The 17,035-nt window shown below is 54.3% G+C and overlaps 5 protein-coding genes across 5 annotated transcripts; 3 read left to right on the plus strand and 2 right to left on the minus strand.

Annotated features, from left to right (window-relative positions):
- Nucleotides 1-1,385: 1,385 nt before the first annotated feature.
- On the plus strand, nt 1,386-3,080 carry INS49_015122 (uncharacterized protein; the record flags this gene model as incomplete). The annotated part of the gene is made up of 2 exons (XM_043175808.1): nt 1,386-1,391; nt 1,611-3,080. The coding sequence occupies 2 exons, from the start codon at nt 1,386-1,388 to the stop codon at nt 3,078-3,080; spliced, it is 1,476 nt and encodes a 491-aa protein (XP_043020765.1).
- Nucleotides 3,081-3,838: 758 nt separating this feature from the next.
- On the minus strand, nt 3,839-7,024 carry INS49_015123 (uncharacterized protein; the record flags this gene model as incomplete). Its single annotated transcript, XM_043175809.1, has 4 exons — nt 3,839-4,537; nt 4,599-4,933; nt 5,587-6,321; nt 6,376-7,024. 4 exons carry the CDS (start codon nt 7,022-7,024, stop codon nt 3,839-3,841), a joined length of 2,418 nt encoding a protein of 805 aa, XP_043020766.1.
- Nucleotides 7,025-9,809: 2,785 nt separating this feature from the next.
- INS49_015124 (uncharacterized protein) lies at nt 9,810-11,527 on the plus strand (the record flags this gene model as incomplete). The annotated part of the gene is made up of 5 exons (XM_043175810.1): nt 9,810-9,901; nt 9,964-10,398; nt 10,468-11,024; nt 11,088-11,238; nt 11,299-11,527. The coding sequence occupies 5 exons, from the start codon at nt 9,810-9,812 to the stop codon at nt 11,525-11,527; spliced, it is 1,464 nt and encodes a 487-aa protein (XP_043020767.1).
- A 238-nt stretch (nt 11,528-11,765) lies between these two features.
- Nucleotides 11,766-13,109, minus strand: INS49_015125 (uncharacterized protein; the record flags this gene model as incomplete). Its single annotated transcript, XM_043175811.1, has 1 exon — nt 11,766-13,109. One exon carries the CDS (start codon nt 13,107-13,109, stop codon nt 11,766-11,768), a length of 1,344 nt encoding a protein of 447 aa, XP_043020768.1.
- Nucleotides 13,110-15,406: 2,297 nt separating this feature from the next.
- On the plus strand, nt 15,407-16,484 carry INS49_015126 (uncharacterized protein; the record flags this gene model as incomplete). Its single annotated transcript, XM_043175812.1, has 2 exons — nt 15,407-15,513; nt 15,584-16,484. 2 exons carry the CDS (start codon nt 15,407-15,409, stop codon nt 16,482-16,484), a joined length of 1,008 nt encoding a protein of 335 aa, XP_043020769.1.
- Between the last annotated feature and the right edge of the window lie 551 nt (nt 16,485-17,035).

Below are 17,035 nucleotides of genomic sequence, written 5' to 3' on the forward strand. Positions count from 1 at the left end.
GTGGGCGTTGGTCCCGTGTCGGTGAGGTCTGACTGCTGGACGGACAGCGAGCCGGGTCGGGTCGAGCTGGATCGAGTCGAGGTCGCGGATCAACTGTCGATGGCAACTATCGACGACGACGACAACGACGACGAGCGAGTGACTGCTGGGCCGGTTCTGTCTTAGACTAGGTGGTAGGTAGCTAAGGTAATTCGTGGACACGAGCACAAGCCACGGCCTCCATTAAACGCGATAAGCCCTAGGCGAATAGATAGGGGAAGCGAGAGACAAGAAGGGATCACCGCGTGGCGTAGCGTTTGCGTAGCGAGGAGAAAAGGGAGGACAAAGTGTCTGTTCCCGGTGGAATGGCTGGCTCGAGACAATACAGGCTAATCCCACAAGCAGCAACTGACAACGAAGGTGGAAGGGAAGAAGAGGACACTCGACATGGGACAGGTGTCAAATCAAGTCGAGTCGAGTGGACAGAAAAAAGGGGGGAACGATAATTGATGGCGGATGGTTGTTCAATCGCTGATGCAGAATTTCGTGGTCAATTTCCATGTGCCAGGTACAGTAGTAGCCTGCAGTCCAACAAGGCACGGCAGTCTCTCTGGCTGGGCTGGGCTGGCAGAAAGCGTCACTGGTTGGTCCCTGATTCTGTCCCTAGCCCCTGCGGCTGGGTGGAGACGGTGCCCCGACTGCTGGCCTGGGCAGCCTGGCAGGCCTGGCTCTAATCTTGGATCCCTGCAGGGTGAGGCAAGTCTACCTGGGTAAGGAGAGGAAGGCAGGAAGGAACTGGCCAAGTGCAGCTGCAAGGAAAGGAAGGAATAGGTAGCGTGGCGTTTTGCCTGTGTGGCGATTCCAAGCTGTTTTTGCTGTCTGTTACGGAACGGACGCTTCAGCCACACTTCTGGCCGTCCCGTGCCGTCCCATCTGTCGACTTCGCCGAGGTTCGATGATTGGTGATGTACGGCGGGCGGATGATGGATGATGCTCGCCTTTGACGGCCTAAACGCCGCGTCTTCTTGCTGCCTTCAACCTCTTCCCAAGCCACATCAAACGCCCAACTCGACCTGCAATTGCATGAAACATATTCCACTCCATCCAAGGTGAAGAGGCAAGTATTCTTCCTCGTCCATTCTTCTTTTCACCATCTCTTATCCTCTGTCCTCCGCCATCTACTGCGCGCTCCGTTCTCTATCCTTGTCCTCCTACTCTGTCTTCATACCTGTCGCATCTCCATCTGCGCCCCTCTCCTTCTTCAGCCGTTCTTCCTTCTCGCACATCTGAGGCCATGGATGTGCATTTGCTCGTGTACGACCTATCCCAAGGGCTTGCACGGCAGATGTCCATGGGCTTGCTAGGCTTTCAACTTGACGCCATCTATCACACGTCCATCGAGCTTGATGGACGTGAGTACGTCTATGACGGCAACGTCGTAGCCATAACCCCTGGCTCTTCCCATCTCGGCCAACCGATGCAGCGCCTACCCCTGGGCAGGACGGAGTTACCCATGGAAGTCATCGAGCCATATTTGGACTCACTAAGGGAAATCTATACCGTTCAAGTGAGAATTGTGATGACCCAGTCTCGAATATGACGGCCTGTAGCTAACCCCCCCCCCCCCCAAGGCGTACGACCTATGGAAGCACAACTGCAACAACTTCTCAAATGACTTCGCAACATTCCTCCTGGGCAAGGGAATACCGGATCACATCCTCCATATGCCCGATGCTGTCTTGCAATCGCCCATGGGGAGGATGCTCATGCCCGCCCTGAACCAGCAGGTCGAGGCGGGCAGGCAAAGCAGAGAAGGAATCTGGGGTATCCAGAACGGCCACGCAGCGTCAGCGCCTGTCCAACCCCAGTTCCAGCATCAACAGGCCACGGTTCGGACGGTCACCAACTCCCACGAGCTTGAATCATTGCTCGCAAGCTCCCAAAAGTCCTGCGCCGTGGTTTTCTTCACATCTGCAACCTGCGCCCCTTGTAAGATGCTGTATCCCCTGTATGACGAGCTCGCAGCCGAGGTTGGAGACAAGGCAGTGCTTGTCAAGGTGGACATCTCACAAGCATTTGACGTTGGCAGTCGGTACTCGGTCCGAGCCACTCCCACCTTCATCACCTTTCTCCACGGCAAAGAAGAAAACAGGTGGTCTGGAGCCGACCCGGCAGCCCTGCGCGGAAACGTTCAGCTGCTTGTGCAGATGGCGCACCCAACCCATCCCCACGCGTCACTGAGGCTGCCGAGTTTGCAGAATCTCGAAGCCAAGCCTGTTCTGTTCACCAAGATCCCACCATTGCAGAAACTACTCGCAAAAATGGGTGCCGCAGCAGATCAGGAAGCTGTCAAGGCCCTCGCGCATTTTATAGAGGCTCGCAGCAAAGAAGGCCCCGCCAACGACCCGCTTCCCGATATGCAAACCCTCACGGCTTTCCTCCAGGCCTCGACGAGTACCTTGCCACCTGAGCTCATGTTCACAGTCATCGACCTCCTCCGTTGTGGCCTCGTCGACCCTCGCCTGAGCGGTTTCTTCGCCGAAGAGAAAGACCACGCCACAATCCTGTCCCTCCTCTCCTACGTCAACGGCCTGAAGGACTGCCCGTATGCACTAAGGCTCGTCACACTGCAGATGGCCTGCAACCTCTTCACGACTCCTCTCTATCCAGACCAGATCCTCACGCACGAGGGTCTGCGGTCCGCAGTTACCGGCCTGATATCAGCCAGCTTCCTGGACGACAACCACAGCAACGTCCGCGTAGCCGCGGCTTCGCTGCTGTTCAATGTCGCGCTGGCCAACAACCGCAAGCGGCGCACGAGCCAGGGCGACGCGCTCCCCGAGGCCGACCAGGTCGAGCTTGCCGCCTCGCTTCTCGAGGCTATTGCCCAGGAGGGCGAGTCCACCGAGGCTCTGCAGGGGATGCTGCTCGCGTTGGGGTATCTGACGTACCTTGCGCCGCTAGACGGGGAGTTGGTGGACCTGCTGAGGGTCATGGCTGCGGATGACACGGTGAAGGGTAAGGAGGGCACGTTCAAAGACTTGGCGCTGGTTCAGGAAGTGGGTGCCGAACTACTCGGGAAGGGCCTTCGGAAGCCTTAAATGGGGAGAAGTCCTCGAGCGAGGTATTTATTCTACCAGGACCTAGACATGGTAGACATTGTGAATTTTTGCGTGGCGTCCTTCAGTTGGCGGTTTGGAATGGCACGGCTTAGACTTTTAGAGGAGTTGCTTGGCACCGATTTCTAGACTGACATGGCAGAATATGACAAAGAGTGGTCTTTCAAACATTGTATTAGATTACAGTCACACTTACAAAAGCGGAGGGTACACGGGTACATAGCTATAGCAAATTAGAGCATATCGCCCACGGTCTAATCCACACACACCCACACCCAACACCTATAGACCTATTACCACTACACCCAACATCGATACTACACCCAACACCGATACACCTGACACCTACGCACCCAATTTATACAGATAATTTATATCTTACCCAATTAGACCTGCTAATTGGGTAAGGTATTAGTCGTACGAATTAGGCGTGGGTGTTGGGTGAGTGAGTTCACGTGGTTTAGTGCTGGCTATATTTCGTTGTACCCTCCGTTTTTGCAGGTGTCAATCTCTTATTTCTTGTATTAATCATTGTCGATGGCCTCCAGTCCATTCATCTCATGGCTCATCCAGCCAAATCGCATTCCTTCCGAGATTCCGTCCCACCGAGCACGTTGCCCAACCAAATCACGGATTGACTAATCATTGACATCAACTGGCTCACAATATTCACATAAAACACAAGTGCCCCCCCCCCTCCACCTCTTCCTTTTCCTCCCCTTTGTCATTTGTGATGCCCGTCAATTCCCGTCGTCCGAGTTGTGTCCGTGCAGACAGCATGTCCCACAAAAGAGAACTCGAGATTTCTCGAATTCGGAGACCGTGCGGCCGAATACTTCAAATGGCGTGAGACGGCTGTCAGGATCTGCCTGCAGCATTTCAGTAACCCAATCTAGAACGACATCGTCTCCTCGAGGCGCGGCGCCTCGTAGTTTACCCATCCATCCAGGCATGCTATCGATGTTGTCGTGGAAACTGGTGCTCTCGTTTCTGTGGCTGAAATACTTCCGCATATTCGCAACGGACAGGCCTTTCAACACCGTGCACATCTCGAGGAAGACGCATCCGAGAGACCATACATCGGCTGATTGGTTTTTCGGGCCTCCTCTAGCAACCTCTCGTGCAGCATAGATCCATGTCCTGCCCATATCTGCAGTGGTAGTACCTCTGGTGAGTCCCTCCCAGCTGCGTGAGATTCCAAAGTCGGTCAGTAAAGCACGGTGCCCTTTGACCAGGATGTTCTGAGGTTTGACATCCTGGTGGATGACCTTCTGCTGGTGCAAGTAATCCAGAGTCCCAGCAAGGCACCCGAAGAAGCCTCGTAAGAGGGACTCCTCGTCTGTGTTCGTAGATGCCAGCATGTAGAAGTTCTCCAGATCGCAGTCGGCAACAGGTGTCATAATCAACGCAAAGTACTTGGGGTCGGAGTAACTACCAATCTTTCCAGAAATTTATCAGTCACCTGTTCTTGTCAATGTGGAAGGCAAGGTCAAAACTTACAAGCTCGACACAATGTTCATGGTTGATTCTTTTGAGTATTTTCAACTCATTGACAAAGGTCCTGGCCTCTCTCTTGCCAATGTCGGGTTTTCTGAATAGCTTTCGGGCATATTCCCTGTCGCTCACGGTGCTCACCACCTTATCCACAACCCCATGGGCGCCACCTCCAAGGTTTGCGACAACCCTGAATGGCAGCGGCTCGTCTTGGCCGAACTGAGCGTGCTCCTTTCCTGACGCGTGGTTGCCAGGGCCAATCCCCTTTTCGAGACAAAAGAACTTGGAAAGGACAACGTCCTGCGCTCGAAGGAATTCAGACCGACAACGCCGTGTCACGGCTGTGGGTAGTGTGCTGTCAGAAGAAGGGGAACCAAATATCCGTCCTGTCCATCTGCAAAAAGGAGTCGATGAGCTCCTCCGAGTCATGGTCAATCAAGCGCAGGACGGCATAAATCCTTGGGATTCTGCTCCAAGCCTGATGACCCTCGTTTCTCAGATGGCGTGCAATCTCCTCGATTTCAGCGTCCGAGTATCGATGGCCAGTGTTCCAACCAGAATCGGGAAAGAGACGCTCTACTCCCTGCCGCCTAGAGCTGCTCCCAAGAGAAGGTGTGCTTCCCCGTGATGTGATTTTAGGCGCCGCATCCGTTTTGTCACGTTCATCTCTTGAGAAAGCCATGTTGGAAGCTGAACTATTACGAACTGGCAAGCGCCTGCTTTCGCTTTGATATTTCCAAGGTTTGCTGGCTCGGTATTGTTTCAGCCAACCCTCGCTGGAATCAACTGATGCATGCAAAGCAACAACTTCTGTGGTTTCTGATGTTGACAGCAACTCGGTTCGCACGTCCTCGAGTTGAGCAAGCAATTGGTCTATCAGAGCACACCTCTTCGTCTCAGTCTCCCATCCATCAACAAGGTCCTTGATGCAGTTCAGTACGTCGCCATATGTATCGACATCCATGCTTTCTTTCGTCTTGTCCTAGTAGGGTACAGAACGGTTTCAAGAGTTTGAGAAGACATCCCATTGACTGCATCCTGGAAGAATTGAGGTTAAAATCCATGATGTTGGCGAGTTCCAACACGACTGCATCCCGCTCAGCGACGCGGTCTGCCTCTTCGTCATCGTCTCTTTGAAACCTGTCTAACTTGGAAATGATAAGATCCACATCCTGTTCTTTGATGGTCGATCTTCTTCGAAATTGCGCGGCCAATTCCGTTTCTAGATTCTTCGCAGTGAATCGAATGTCGTGGAAGAAGTGTTTGATTTCCACGGCGACTCTCAACTTGGTCTCGGGATCTGAATTTGGTACCAAGCTTTCGACATCCATTTCTCCAATCAAGGTGTTGTCTTTAGCGCTGACCTGCTCGCCTTCATATGTGTATAACAAGGGCTTGATGAGTGGACTGTGGAGCTCTCGGACAAAAAAGGTGCGCTCCCATTTCCCAGCTACGGGTCTGTGACGCTTCGCTATCGGCGTCATGACCCGCTTATCCATGGATGATATGGTATGAGGTTTCATTAATGGCTTCATGATCCCCAACACTTTGCTTCCGAGATTGGTTCTGGGGGCGAATGTCCCGATACCGATACTCGCTGGCAAAGCACCGTATATCGATAGGTTGCTTAGTGTACCACTTTCTGCTATCCCAGTCCTGATAGCAGCAGTTACAGCCAAGCCAGAAGCTTCGCTCAAGTCTGCATTGAATTCTTCCGACAGTGTTGTGCCTCCAAAGAAGTCAGACCACGCTTTTTGTACGCCCGGTATCCGAGAACACTCACCCACGATGGCCACCTCAGAGACATCGGACTTGTCTCTAGTGTTTCCAGCGAACAAGCTGGGTATCTGCTCACATGACTCTCGACATAGCTGTGAACAAACCGAAGTAAACTCGTGGAGCGTTACCATCCAGTCTACAATAATTTGACGGATACGGCTGGCGAATTCATCTCCGCCAAGCCAAGGCGCACTTGCGTATGCCAGTATTCTAATGCTGCAATCCTTGACCACTACCAAGCCGGCGTTGAAAGAGCTGGCGCCGAGGTCGAGGATTACCACAGTCCTCTCTCCAGCTCGAACGTGGACCCCAGGGTCGTCTATTTCGAGTGCGGCATACATGTGAAGCGCGATCGACTCGATACTCGTACAAATGCACAAAATCTCGAGACAAGCCAACCTGGCAGCCATTTGGATACTGTCTCGTTGCTCAGCATTGAAGTACGATGGAACGCTGATGACAGCTTCATGCACTCGCTCCAAGAGGCAGGACTCGGCATTGCTCTTCACCTTGGTGAGAAGCATAGCAAGAAGTTCCACCAAGCGGAACCGTTGGGGCCGCCCCAGGTATTTGACTTCAACTCGGAATTCTTGATCATCCGATCGTTCCATCCGGTATGATAATATTTCGACCCTCATACCCTCCAGCCTCATGTCAGGAGACTTTAGCTTTCCAAGATAAGGCTTGATTCCATAGATGGTGTTTCCGGCATTACATTCAGCTTGACTTCGCCATAGCTGCAGCTAACCAGAGCACATCGCCCAGACCTATTCACACACCCACACACCCAACACCCATAGACCCATGCACCTACTAGTAATTTACACACCCAGTTAGAATACCTTGGCCTCATCTAGATATTTTCTATCAGTGCATTTAATGACCATCTTCCTTGTCAATGGAGGGGCAAATTTGAAACACGCCATCAACAAACAGTTGCAGAATAAACAGACTGCGTCATATAGTAATTCTACTTGTTACTGTTTAGTACATATCTGCGCCTAGAACTGTGGCCTGCCCGGTCGCTGTTTTAGTTCAGGCATCTGATGGCTTGGAATCTGTTTAAGGGTTTTGAATTTCTAGCTTTTCACCTTTAAATTCTTCCTAAGTAGACTCTGAGGGCAGAAAATATGAGAGAAGAGTCTGAAGGCATGAATCAGTAGGGAGATCAATTGAGGCCAATGCCTATTTACTATATAACTGATTCAGTCATGCAGGCGATTTTAGTTTAGGGTTAACAATTAAGTCGGCGCCTTACACAAATTATCATCCCGATGAAGATACCACAATAGCTGCCCCAGAGAACATGGTCACGCGAATAGACTTGAGCCAGTCTGGTGTGGAAACGCCTCGTAAGAGTCTAGTTGGCACAGCCTCACGTTATGGTCAGTCCTTCCACCACCACGTGTCAGCACAACGAGCCGTGCTGCAGACCATCTCCGCAACCACGTTCAGATGAGCTATCACTGATGATTTCTGCACAAGCCTCCTTCCGGTCTAACTGACAGAGTCTTCCGGAGAGATCTTTCTATATCCCGGAATTCCGGAATCACCCAGAACAAATTGAAAATGCAGGACAATCAAGCAGGCCAACAAGTGGTAGCTTTCCGCTCCCGTGGGTCTGCAGGTGAGATGGATTTGATTTACAGAGCCCTAGGCAAGCGGAGACACAGATCGCACATGTATGTATTAGCATCAGCGGCTTCCGAGTTGGAGTTAAATTCTTCCCAGAATCTCACGAGGCACAGATCATATTGCCAATAATGGCTCGACTTTAAGTCGGTCAAATGGCCCCGCAAAGTCCCACTGATATGACCTGGGGCGTTTTGCGGTCAGAGTCGGTGAGCAGCACAGTGCACTGTCTACTTGGCCTGTTACAAGGTGCGACACTCGAGCCAGTCTGATATTGAATCATCCGAGAAAGCGCGAGACAAAAGTGTCTTCGCTTTAGGTCAAAAGGGCTCACCCGCGCAACGCTTTCGGGGCAAAGTTCGCAGCGGATCGCAGGAGTGCACAGCCCGGTCTCGGCCGACGGCAACGGTGCTGGGCGTACCCGGAAGCGCGGTAAAGCCATGTTCTGGGCCCAGCAGCTAAGCTTTTCGCTGATCTGCTGATCCCTTACTGCAGATGAGAAATGCTTAAAGCGATTGCTTGTTTGGCAGGGCGTGCTGGGGGGCCAAGGCACACGCGCATGGGCGACCCGGCCAGAAGGACCCATTTTCCGAATGCAGCATCCCGAGCGTTCGTCAGCGGTGCGGCTCGCGGGCACGAGGGGCGAGAAAAAGACAAGCAGGGAAAGGTGAAAAGAAAGACATGACCATCACAGGTGTTTGTTTCAGGGAACCGGGAGGCGGGCAATTTATCCAGATATTAAACGTGCGCCCGCTAGCAGACGGGGAGCGCAGGTTCTCGAGCTGGTTCCGCAGTTAGCCTGGCAGTGATGCGAGACCTGTTCTGTGTTTGATGAAGCGGCTGAGAAACAGCATCCTACTCGGCCATCCACTGCTACCATCGTCAGACAGATGACGAGCAAGACCACAGCTTTTTTTTTTTGCATGTCGTGGAACAGAGAGATCCCACATCCCACATCCGCATGCAGGACGGTCCGGCACAAAGTCCACAAGATCCGATTGACACCCCTGCCCCGAGACAACGCAATGCTACTGCGGGCAGCTCCACGGCACACCCCACACTGCTGGCCATGATCTGACGCTTTCCCATCAGGGACATTCAGGAACGTGGGGCTCCGAGATTAAGCTCAGGCGCAAGGCCTGTCAACCCGATGGTGCGAGATGCCAAGGGGCGGGCCTGGATGCCCTTTGGTTGGCGGAAGTATCGATCCTTTCCGTCTTGGGCCAGATGCCTGCAGTCGCCTCCCGGGACTGGGGTACCCTTGGGGGCGGCCCAATGTGTCCAAGTTCGACGTCGTCGTGGTCTCCCACACCGCGCGAGTCGACGACGGCGAGGGATCTTGCTGGGTGTCAGCTGTTGCTACCCTGAGCAATTGTGTGATGTGATCACGAGGGAGCCATGAGTTTCGCTCCCCCTGCCGTGCCTGGATGGCTTCCTTGGTCCTCGGTCCCCACTCGGGACGCGCTGCCTAAATGCCTAGTCCGGGGACCGGGTGCGGACAGCATCTCCCCCATCCGCCGCGCTCCACAGGCATGTGTCGCTCAAAGAAGGGTGCAACGTACCCCGGAGGAAATGGGGCGCCGTCCGAGCCCAAGGGGCGGTGGTCCAGACGTGAACGTTCGATATTAACCACCAGAGGCCGTCTTCCCGCCTATCCGATACACAGCGGGGCGTGACTGTCGTGCGAGACATGCTTCTTCATAAAAGGAGGACCGCCGCGATCCCAAGCTGCCGATAGAAGCTCGTCTCCAGCCACACCTCCCACTCCGATCGACAACACAACCTCGACTGGCACTAACAGGTAAAATGGCCGTCAAACAAGTTCTTCTCGCCGCTGCCCTGGCCAGCGTGGCTCTGGCTGCCCCCGTCGAGGAGCGACAGAACTGCGGCAGCGTGTAGTAAGTCCACCTCACACCTGGCATTCGAGACTCGGATTAGAGATACTGACATCTGCGGTCAGCTCCCAGTGTGGCGGAATCGGCTGGTCGGGAGTGACTTGCTGCGCGTCTGGGTCGGCCTGCAACAAGGTCAACGATTATTACTCCCAGTGCCTGCCCGGCTCGGCTGCGGGCAGCTCCACCGCCGCCACGACATCCAAGGCCACCACCACCGCGGCCCCGTCGTCGACGACCTCCAAGGTTACGACCAGCGCGACCACCTCCAAGGCGAGCACCACCAGCGCAGGCTCCGCGACCACCTCGTCCAAGCCGTCCACCACGATTTCTGGAGGTGCCGGCACCACCGCCTCGTACAGCGGCAACCCCTTCGTCGGCGTCAACCAGTGGGCCAACTCGTACTATGCCTCTGAGGTCTCGTCCTTGGCCATCCCAAGTCTGTCGGCGGCCCAGGCCGCCAAGGCCGCCGCGGTTGCCAAGGTGCCCAGCTTCCAATGGCTGTGAGTCTTTGCCCTCTGCTTCCTGATCCGATCCCGTCCCGTTGCTGCTAGTAGCTGACTCCCCGAAAGCGATACCGCCGACAAGGTCGACACCCTGATGGCAAGCACCCTTGCCGACATCCGCACCGCCAACAAGGGCGCCACCACGCCGTATGCCGGCCTGTTTGTGGTGTATGACCTCCCCGACCGTGACTGCGCGGCGGCCGCCTCCAACGGCGAGCTGAGCTACGCCAACGGCGGCGCCGCCAAGTACCAGGCGTACATCGACTCGATCCGCAAGCAGCTCATCGCCTACTCGGATATCCGGGTCCTGCTTGTCATCGAGCCCGACTCGCTCGCCAACCTGGTGACGAACCTCAACGTCGCCAAGTGCGCCAACGCCCACGACAACTACCTGCTGTCCACGCAGTACGCCCTCAAGCAGCTCAACCTGCCCAACGTCGCCGCCTATATGGATGCTGGCCACGCCGGCTGGCTGGGATGGCAGGCCAACTTGCAGCCTGCCGCCGACCTGTTCGCCAAGGTGTACAAGGATGCCGGCTCCCCGGCTGCCGTGCGTGGGTTGGCGACGAACGTAGCCAACTACAACGCCTGGAGCGTCGCCACCGCCCCGTCTTACACCCAAGGTGAGTCTTCGGTGAACCAGTGAGATGGGGAAGTAGAGAGCAGGACACTAACATCTCCCCCAGGTAACGCCAACTACGACGAGTCGCACTACGTCCAGGCCATCTACCCTCTCCTCAAGGCCGAGGGCTTCGACGCGCATTTCATCACAGACCAGGGACGCTCCGGCAAGCAGCCCACGGGCCAGGCGGCATGGGGAGACTGGTGCAACGCCTTGTAAGTATTCAAGCAGACAAGGACAATCGGTGGGAACAATTGCCTAACAGAGACGCCCAGGGGAACTGGTTTCGGGTTGCGCCCTTCCTCCAACACGGGCCTCGACATCGAGGATGCCTTCGTCTGGGTCAAGCCCGGCGGCGAGTCGGACGGCACCAGCAACCAGACCGCCACCCGGTACGACTTCCACTGCGGGCAGTCCGACTCCCTCCAGCCCGCCCCCGAGGCCGGCACCTGGTTCCAGGCGTACTTCGCGCAGCTCCTGACCAACGCCAACCCGGCTTTCTAAGCTGGTCGGCTGACGGTGACGGTGACGATGAGACCCGGTGATTGTACATAGAGCACGCCCGGAAGTTGGTCTCGTTCTCCAAGGTATTTCCTTTCGATGTATATAGTTCTTGCGAACACCATCGCTGTCAATACAAATAGAGCACATTCTCTTGATCATGTATCGAACCACTGCCGATTTGCCGTGCTCGCTGATAGGATTTGTCTCCGGGGCGGGCTGTTTCGGGTTGTCTTTTCTCTCAAGAAGCCGCAAACACAAAATCCAACCTGCCATCAAGGACCTCGTCCACTGTCTTCTTCACCGTTGCAGCAAAGCTAGCACTTTGGACGAGCACGCCGAGCTCCTGGCTTGTGAACCAGCTCGCTCGGTCCATGTTGCCCGAGCCCAGCACGGTGTGCTGCCCATCAAAGATGCTGAGCTTGAGGTGCGAGTGCACGGGCTCCTCGTCTGGATTCGAGTCTGCTCTTGACCGGAAGTAGGAAATCCGCAAGGCCCCCGGTGCGATGGCCTGAGCCTCAAGGTCAATCGCGTCGGTGCCTCCTTGCTGTAACTGTCCTTGGTCTCGGGCCTTGTCACACAGTCGTCGGTATCGCTTTGTCAGGCCACGGATACACCATCCGGTCGTCGTACCCGCTGTGAGGACTTGCTCCAGCAGCATCATGCGCCGACTGGTCACAATTGTGACGTCGACCCCGCGAGCGAGGGCCTTCTCGATGGCGGAAAGCACTGGTGGGGAGGTCAGGTTCGGCGTCTGAAGATAGATCTGCCGGCTCGCTTCGTCAAATAACCTCAGAACTGTGGTATTGAGAGGAGTATCCGGTGCCGCTGAGAGCTTCCAGGGCAAGAAGCAGAAGGAGGGGTTGCGGTGGTGCCAACCGGGGAGCCACTCGACGGCGGCAGCTGGCACTTCGACGCCCACGAGACTAGCTGTGGTATCAGCCGGAGACTTGACTGCTTCCTCCGCGTGGCCGCTGGAGGCGGGTGGTCGTCCGGCACCTTGCTCGGCCAATGACGGCAGAGATGCGCCCAGGTCGAGCTCCCTGTCCCAGACGGTGCGGTAGAACTCCAGCAGGCCGTCGACCGGGTCGTCACGCTCCGTCCTCCTCGACATCTCCAGGCAGCCCTCGAGCCAGGCCTCCCAGCTCACATTGCAGCTTGGCACGAATGCACGCCGGCGGTCCACGACCAGGAACTTGGGGTGCATGACGCTGAAGGGCAGGAAGAAGAGACTCTTCACCTCGAGATCCACGTTTCCCGCGGCCAGGACTTCGGGAGCTGGCAGTCCCAGCTTGCTGCTCCAGGCCGAGCTGGGGTAGACATATCCATCAGCTGAGGATGTGTGGGAGAGCTTCTGGAGGATGGAGCGTGAGGAGAAGCAGATGCGCACGCGCAATGGTCGTGCAGGCTGCTGGGCCTCGCGGTGGCGGGCGAGCTGCTCGAGCGCGTTGGACAGTGCCGTCAGCGTCTTGGAAGGGGCCCAAAAGCATGTCACCAGGATGATCTCATGCTGGGCCAGCAAGATGGCTGGTAGCAGCTTCTGCGTGTAGATGGAGGCGCCCGTGCCGAGGGTGAAGGTCTCCATGAGTGGCGTGTTCGGTGTTGCGAGTCCTCAATTTGTTGACGAGTTGACCAGGTGAAAGGAAGACAGCTCTGAATCATCCACCAACTCAGGTCTTGTGTTCCAAAAGGCGTAAAGGAGTGCGAACAGTCTGGCCAGGTTCGAGGCTGCGAGTCTTTGAGGTGCTGTTGAGAGCTGTTGATCCATCATCGTGCCCGTCGCGTTGATGTTGGCTGACGTGCGCCGCGCCTGCGTCCCTCCAATGTCCTAACCCTGGCTACACTCTCCTACCGAACAGAGGTCGACCGATATTTGGCACCGATGGGGAAGTTTCAGTCTCTCCTTATGCTGTAGCGGGCCGATATTTCCGGTTTCCTCATGGAGCTGCTGGATACAACTAGTTCCGCCGGTTGTTCTGGAGTCTTAGTTGACTCCCAGGCGCCGTGCTGTGTTCAATAGTCTTGCTTGAATCAGCCAACCACCCGACCTCTCCCCAACAACTCTGCCAAAGCCCCGAGACATATTGGCTCAGACGTTGACCCGAAACCCCGTCACTGATATGATTGCCAATATTATTATTCTCGACACGTGTCTGTACATTGAGAGCCAAGATAGAACCCAGGCCTGGCTCAAGGTGGAAGCGCTGATAGATCGCTCGTAAAAGTCATCCGGTTGAAATGAGGTGAGTAGGAAATCAATTGCTCTAAAAGCTCGAGCATTGTGATGGTCTTTGTGAAGACAGCGCACACTATTCTTGAGACCGTAATCTAGACCTGTCGTGTATGTTTTGGCAGACAAGGAGATGTCGAGATCGAGGAAGGGCTCGCGAGCCCGTTGATGCTAAATTAACCACCGCGAGGAATACAACACACCTGAGAAGTGGTCGCGAGAGTTTCTCAGCAGAAAAGTGTATATGGGAATGAGAAGGAATGACACCGTACAAGAAAAGATAACTACCGACGTGGCGGTTGATGGCGGGAACGGAAGGCATTTGATGAATTTGGAGTAGGCAGGGCCAAGACTTTGTTCATATACTTGAATATATGACCGGAACGAGCACCACCGCCCCAACATCCAAGCAGAAACTGTCATCAAAATTGGGGTGGGTTGTGATCGGACTCGCAGGACTAATTTCATCAATCATTCCGGCAGGTGATCCCTGATATTCAACAGCTGGTTGGGCACCATGTCATCTCGAATTCCTCTGCGGTATTTCACGTGCGCACACTACTCAAGTGGTCTCGGGATATTTGGAGGCATGCAGGATCTGTTGCATCACATTGAAAATGTGCAGATGTGCCAAATCGTAGCTGCTGCATACTTCACGAGGCAGTCGGACCAGCGGATCCCAACCTCTGCTGTGAATCAATCCTTCGCACATGTCTTCGACAGATGTCACATTCAACACGTTGTTGATGCCTTTTAAAACACACCGTGAACACTGATCAATGGCCATGATATCACAAAACCAGGATTTTCCGGCGTCTTTACCTTCTCACATACGTGATACCATACATGTGCAGAGACGCACCTGATTTCAGTTACCTGTATTCAAGTCCTCCTCCCTAGGTCTCATGCATGTATCGGCAACTGAAAGGTCGAGTTTTGTCATTTAACTGTACTCGAGAGAATTCATTTAATTAGCAAGTGCGCATCAAATTTGCAGGTGAGTTTGCGATCCGCCAGCCACTGCCACCGTTACAGACGAGCTGATCTTCTCACCAAATTCAAATAATTGGCAGGTACGTTCCTGGAAACTTGTGAGCTACAATTATATCTTCTACGTTAAATATTGTGGGAATGGAATGGATGCATCCATCAGACTGCAATCTCGTTCAACGCTCCAAGGTCTGGCGCATGGACTTGGTCAGAAGTTCAAGAAGGATTGTGCCGTCGGGACGGCACGATTTGAAGGCTGTTTCTCTCGGCACTTTTTGTAGAATCCCGAATATTCGCTGGTGTAATGCACACTTAATTGTCCTGCACGTTCTCCACGAAGTGAGTGGACCGGTAAATTTGGATGAATTGAGAGAGCTGCATTAACTCCCGGCAGTTGGTCAACCACCAAACAAACGCCTCGTGAGAAATTTGGGACAACCATAATTATCGATGGGAATATATTGGAAGTCACCATCACTTAGAAAATGCGTATGGTCCTGAGTTCGAGTAACATAAAGTGTGCGCTGGTGTCGTCTATTCAGCTGTCAGCTTGAATTTGTGAATACCATTCCTCACGCCCATCGTACCACAGGCAACTGATCTCCCTTCTTTTCAACGAGAAACAAAAGAAAAAACAATCCATTTAGGAAAGCAGTCACGATATGCGTTTGAGATCTATTCTTGCTGCCGGCGTGGCGGTTGCGCCCTCGGCCTACGCCATCATGCTTCGATTCTTTTGCTCGCAGCTCGTCGTGGACCGTCTCGACCCGTAAGTCCGCTGTTTCAATTACACATGACAAGCAAGCCCGTAGAATCTGATATCCAGGCCCTCTTCACAGTCTTGTCAACCCGGGAGCTCTGCCATCCCCACATCTCCACCAGATCGTCGGTGGAAACGCGTTCAACGCTTCCATGAACCCAGCACTGCACGACGTAGCAGCTACAGCGACTTGCACCTCCTGCACCGTCCCCCAGGATAAATCAAACTACTGGACCGCTGTGATGTTCTTCAGAGCACGAAACGGGACCTTCTACCGCCTCCCCACCATGGGCAACCCCCTCGGCTTCACCAACGCCAACGGTGGCATGACAGTGTACTACCTCACCAACGGCAAAGCAACCTCTTTCAAGCCAGGTTTCCGCATGACGGTCGGCGATCCAAATTTCCGCACGGCAGAGCAGATCAAGAAGTATCCCAGCCTGATCTACACATGCCTGCAGACAGCATACACCCGCGGCGCCGACACCACCGGATTCCCAACCGGCACGTGCGCGGCGGGCATCATGGTCAGCCTGCGTTTCCCGACCTGCTGGGACGGCAAGAACCTTGACTCGGCGGACCATCAATCTCACACGGCCTATCCCGTCAACAACCAGTGCCCCTCTACGCACCCCGTCGCCATCCCGCAGGTGTTCTACGAGGCCATCTGGGACACGAGGAAGTTCAACGACAAGTCCCTGTGGCCGACGGACGGGTCCCAGCCGTTCGTCTGGTCATTTGGTGACAAGACGGGCTACGGCAGCCACGGGGACTACGTGTTTGGCTGGGAGGGCAACGCATTGCAGAGCGCGCTGGACTCGAGCAATTGCAACAGCGATCTTCTGGGGAATAGCCTGAATTGTTCGCCGCTCAAGAGCCAGTCTGTTCAGCAGAGCAACCAGTGTACCGTCAAGAGGTCGGTCAATGAGAACCTGGATGGCTGGTTGGACCAGCTCCCTGGTGGTATGCCAGTAGCATAAAGCTGAGGATCTGTTTTGTTCCTCGCTGGTCTTCCGCCTGAAACAAGGGTTGACTAAGTATTTTATTGTTCAGGCTAGATATCAGTTATACATGGTCATGGAATATAATAGGAGCTAACATGTGTTCGGCGAGTGTTTTATGTTGCGTGAAGCTTCGTAGATCCGTTTTTCCCTCTCAGATGGGGGCGGAATGTTGTGTTTCGTATAGTCAGAGGCTACTTCAGAGGAACTCAGAGGTAAACAGCTGGAGACTTGAAGCGCTCAAAAAGACCTCGAGCCACCAGGGGATGGCCCCAAATGTCACAGTTGACATTCCGCGAAGCTATTACATACCAGAACATTATGAATCACTTTCAGAGACACGCCGGCAGATCGCCGTTGATGTTCTTAATATACCTAGCAAATGCAATGGCAAGAAGGCTGACATCTTTCTCCACTGTATCGTATAAGCACATGACACCCAACCAAGGACCACTTGATTCAAAAAGCCCTGATGGTGTTAACTCATATGTTTTGTGCTGAATTCTCGGGTTCCTGAAGTCGATGTTCTT

This window comes from Diaporthe citri, assembly GCF_014595645.1.
Source record: "Diaporthe citri strain NFHF-8-4 chromosome Unknown scaffold_8, whole genome shotgun sequence".
NCBI lineage: Eukaryota > Fungi > Ascomycota > Sordariomycetes > Diaporthales > Diaporthaceae > Diaporthe > Diaporthe citri.